Source organism: Halichoeres trimaculatus, unplaced genomic scaffold, assembly GCF_033239565.1.
Source record: "Halichoeres trimaculatus isolate MK-OKI-2021-1 unplaced genomic scaffold, fHalTri1.1 fHalTri1_scaffold_3, whole genome shotgun sequence".
Taxonomy (NCBI): domain Eukaryota; kingdom Metazoa; phylum Chordata; class Actinopteri; order Labriformes; family Labridae; genus Halichoeres; species Halichoeres trimaculatus.
In genome coordinates, this window is record NW_027437181.1 from 30207283 (window position 1) to 30211371 (window position 4089).

At 38.1% G+C, this 4089-nt stretch overlaps 1 protein-coding gene across 1 annotated transcript in view; it reads left to right on the forward strand.

Moving 5' to 3' along the window:
• thsd4 (thrombospondin type 1 domain containing 4) overlaps positions 1-1807 on the forward strand; it is a 67447-nt gene extending 65640 nt beyond the window's left edge. The window contains exon 20 of the mRNA XM_074667318.1: positions 318-1807. Within this exon, the coding sequence (XP_074523419.1) occupies positions 318-460 (143 nt within the window). The 3' untranslated portion in view covers positions 461-1807. The remainder of the gene's footprint in view (positions 1-317) is intronic.
• The last annotated feature ends 2282 nt before the right edge of the window (positions 1808-4089 follow it).

The following is a 4089-nucleotide window of genomic DNA, read 5'->3' on the forward strand; positions in this document are numbered from 1 at the left end:
TAGTTTAATGTCACAGTAGTTTAAGTGACAAACTTGATCAACTTCACGTTTTCAATTTAAGTGTATGTAGGAAACACTGCATCTGACTTTCATTATTTCAAACACAATACAACAGAAAAGCTGTTTTCAATCAAACAGTTAACTGTTTAGAATATCACAATATGTCACGATATTGTGAAATCATGATGTTATCGTATCGCGACCCAAGTATCGTGACGTGCATCATATCCTGAGGTTCTTGCCAGTACTCACCCCTATGACTTTGTAGAGCTTTCTGTGTCTGAAAAACACAATATTAACTTTATTTTTCCTTCCAGATGAGAACTGCAGAGACAAATACTTCAACTGCAACGTCGTGGTCCAGGCCCGCCTCTGTGTGTACGATTACTATAAGACAACGTGCTGTGCCTCGTGTTCACGTGTGGCCCACAGACAGTCCAACAGGCGGATCAGCAGCTAGCACCCAAAGCTACACGTTGGGATGGACTCAGTACCTGCTGCAGGCAGTCTTCCTCCCTGGACCTGCAGGGAGAGTGGATCAGCAGGACCTTGGCACTAACGGACGTCTGCTGTATTTGCCGAGGACAGAAAATGAAGAAGAGACAGTTCTGTTGATTCTTTTGGGGACAGCTTGTGGATAAAGAAACCCTCTCACTGGATCAAACAAAGCGCTGGTGTGGTGAGAGGTGTCAGACGCAAACTGTCAGACCTACAGAAAACTGGATTTTAATCACAACATCTGGGAGAAAGAATCCACTTTGATCTCATGAAGGGGAGTTTGCAGCCGTCTACAGCCAACGGTGGCGCTTGTGGAATACACATGAAGAGGAGAGCACCTTAAAAACTTTTAAGGTGGACTTTATGTAGAAAGTAAATGATCTATTATGGCCTTTTTCACTCTGGTGCTCAGATATTTGGCAGGATGTCTCACTTATTATCAGCCACTAACATGTTAATGACCAAAGAGATCCATTTTTTTAGAGAAGCAAACATCAAACCATAGATGGAGCATCTCAAGGAGGAAGAAAAACAACGAGGAGCAGATCAGGTTTTTAAAAACAGTGGAAACAGTTTTTTCATTATGCACAGCCACAAGGTGTAAATGCAGCGCATGTAAAGTGATATATGTATGAATGTATGATTGAGGGAATGACAAAGATCTTTGTTTAGGGTTTTCAGACAGTCCCTCCTGTAACAGAGAGAAAAAAAAAATCCCTCTTTATTTATTTATGTGGCTCCCCTAAGAGGGCGCTGGTTTATCGGCCACCAGTGGCCCCTGTCTGTCTGGCTGCAGGGATAAAACCTTCGCTGTGTCTCCACCAATCACGGCCTCTGGACTGACTGCAGGCATTCCTCAGCGTATGGATGGTAGAAGCAGATGGTGAAAACTAACATATTTTTAGGGACAACAAACTGCATGTATGGTATTTTTTGTGGGAGGTGATCATTCCACAGCTGTACACCAATCATGAAAACATTGAATTATTCACTTTGTTCATATCTGATTGTAAAGATGAATCATGACAGTATTTTTCAATTATTTATCTGGTACGGTTTATATAAGGATTTGTTATGGTCCAGCATTTTTCACCATGTAATCGCTCATTTTTATACAAAAACTACACACTGTACCTCTCAAGTGTTCATCAACCATTTTGTGTAACATGTTATCAGTTCCCTCCACGCACAATAAACTTACCTCTGACTCCAAAGGATGGTATGCAAGAAAAGTTTGATTTCAGGATGACTCCAGTCTGCGTCAGTCTCTTTTCTAAAGCTAACTGTGAGCTGATTTAGATCCGACAAAACCCTTATAGAGGGGTCACAAAATTAATTGATTTATTATTGGTTAAAAAAAAGAGAGAAAAAGTTAGATTTAATGTAAAAACATACAGGGGATAATGTATAGACTGTTTTCTACATCTCTTTGTTTCCAAAATTCCCCAAGATGACCGTGCTAGGATGGTAACAGTGGTGGCAGATTGAGAACGATAAGCTTAATCTTGCAGTGTAGGAACTTGTTTTAATTTTTTATTTTTTCTGTTTTTTGATTTGCCTGTTAGTGTTTTCTCATGCCAGTAGGTTACCGGTCTCCAGCATCACTGTTTGGGGTATCAATGCCTGAATAGTTTGGGAATCTCTGCCTCAAACCTCAAAGACATGTTGAAAAGGATCTGAGAAATCATCTAAAAATAAGTAGATGTGTAATAATTCACACATTCATCAGGTTGCTAAAAACTGTCAGCTGGATTTATTCTGTGAACTAAAAGGACTGTTTCATGGAAACTTTTGTGGTCCATGGCTGATTTAGAAACAATTCATTTCACTGACTATTGTTTACTGTCAGCTGAGGTCAACAATAACATCCATTTCTCAATGAATTTAAGCTCATGAGGAGGCACAATTTTCAAAAATGGACCTTTTTAAAGAAGTAAAGCGCTTGCTTACTTTATGTTTTGAACTAAGGAGCAAAGCTTCACTCTGGTTTGTCCCCTTTGGTAACACGAGGTGCTGTGAGTCAAAAAAGATGACCCACAGCTGATTGACTAAACCTTTCCCTGAAGAGGAAGAAAAGACCTGTCCCGTAAGTCCCAGGAAACTTTTCACCCCTAATAACATGTTTTCTGAAATGCTCTGATGAATAATCGACTAGATCTTCTGGATTTCCTCCATGCTGAGCTGAGCTGATTTCTACAGAGGAGTGAGGAGTATTTTTACTCACTTCAAACGTCCTCTTCATGTGGAAACCTTTGAAAGCTTTTCCAAAAACTTGACTCATCTCTTTCCTTGTTATTTGCTGTGTACTCAGATTTGACATTACTCTAATGAAGCTTTTAGGGCTGCTTGAACTGTATGACACTAATAACCAATAAGGAAACATCCTGGAAACATCTCTGTAGTCATGTTATTTTCTTTAAGCTGCAGCGCCCTCCAGTGGCCATTTCTTTAAATCTGTTTTTACATTCAAAACAATCCAGTCTGAGTCAAACCACAGCTTGTAGCCTTCCCTAACTTTGTATCCAAATTCTTTATCTTACCCTTGAAATACTGCAAACTTACCCTATTTTCACAAAGTAAAATCAATTTTCCTCTTACACTTAGTTTTCTAGCAAAGTTTAATTTTTCAAAGATTAAAAAAATACATTTTTTAACCATTATTTTTTTGCAAGTTATGAGTCCCTACACACATACTTCTGCTCTACGTTCGCTGTCTTCTGATTTTATCAGGCTGAGTTTGCAGGATTCAAGCAACAGATTTAACCTGATGGAAATAACTCTTCTACGGGCTGATCACAAAAAAACTCTGTGAAGGATAGAGAAAACTGCGAGCCCTTTAGCATTAATAGCACTAAAATTTCTAGTGTTGAAAAACCTATGTTAATGCTTCTTCAACTGTTTTCTGACAACATTATTTAAGACTGCACTTACTAACAAACACTACGCTGTCATACTCAAGGACTGACCCAGTATCTCATCACATAGAGCAGTGGTTCTCAAACTGTTTTCAGTGATGTACCCCCATGACGTGTTTGTTTGTTTGTTTTTCTGCCAAGCACCCCCTAACAAACGCGAAGCAGTTTTGGAATCGAAAATAAAAAACAGAACATAGCATGTACTCTTAGTGTCTATTAGATATAATATTAAATTCATGAACTTAAACATATATTGGATTTAAACATTGATTAAATAAATGATGATAAAGGAATTTTGCTGGGTTTCTAATTTTTGAATATATATTTTTGAATCTTGCGTACCCCTTTGAGTGTCATTGATTACCCCCAGGGGTACACGTCACCCATTTGAGAACTGCTGACATAGAGAATAAAGCAATGGTCTTTATTTAAAATCATCTTTGTGAGCTTAAAACTGATCTTACAGAAAACTAAGTGTAGAAAAAAATATTTCTGTAATAACATACTGGTTTAATATTTCTTCTTTTTAAGGGAGGTAAGAGAAAATATTTCAATGACAGGTGATGTACTCTTCCTTCTTTCTGTTTCAGGGTTAGGGATGTTTTTACCAATAATTTAACAATCAACAGGAAATCAAGAAAACAGGAGGAAAAAAAATAGGTCAAAAGGTCAAGTT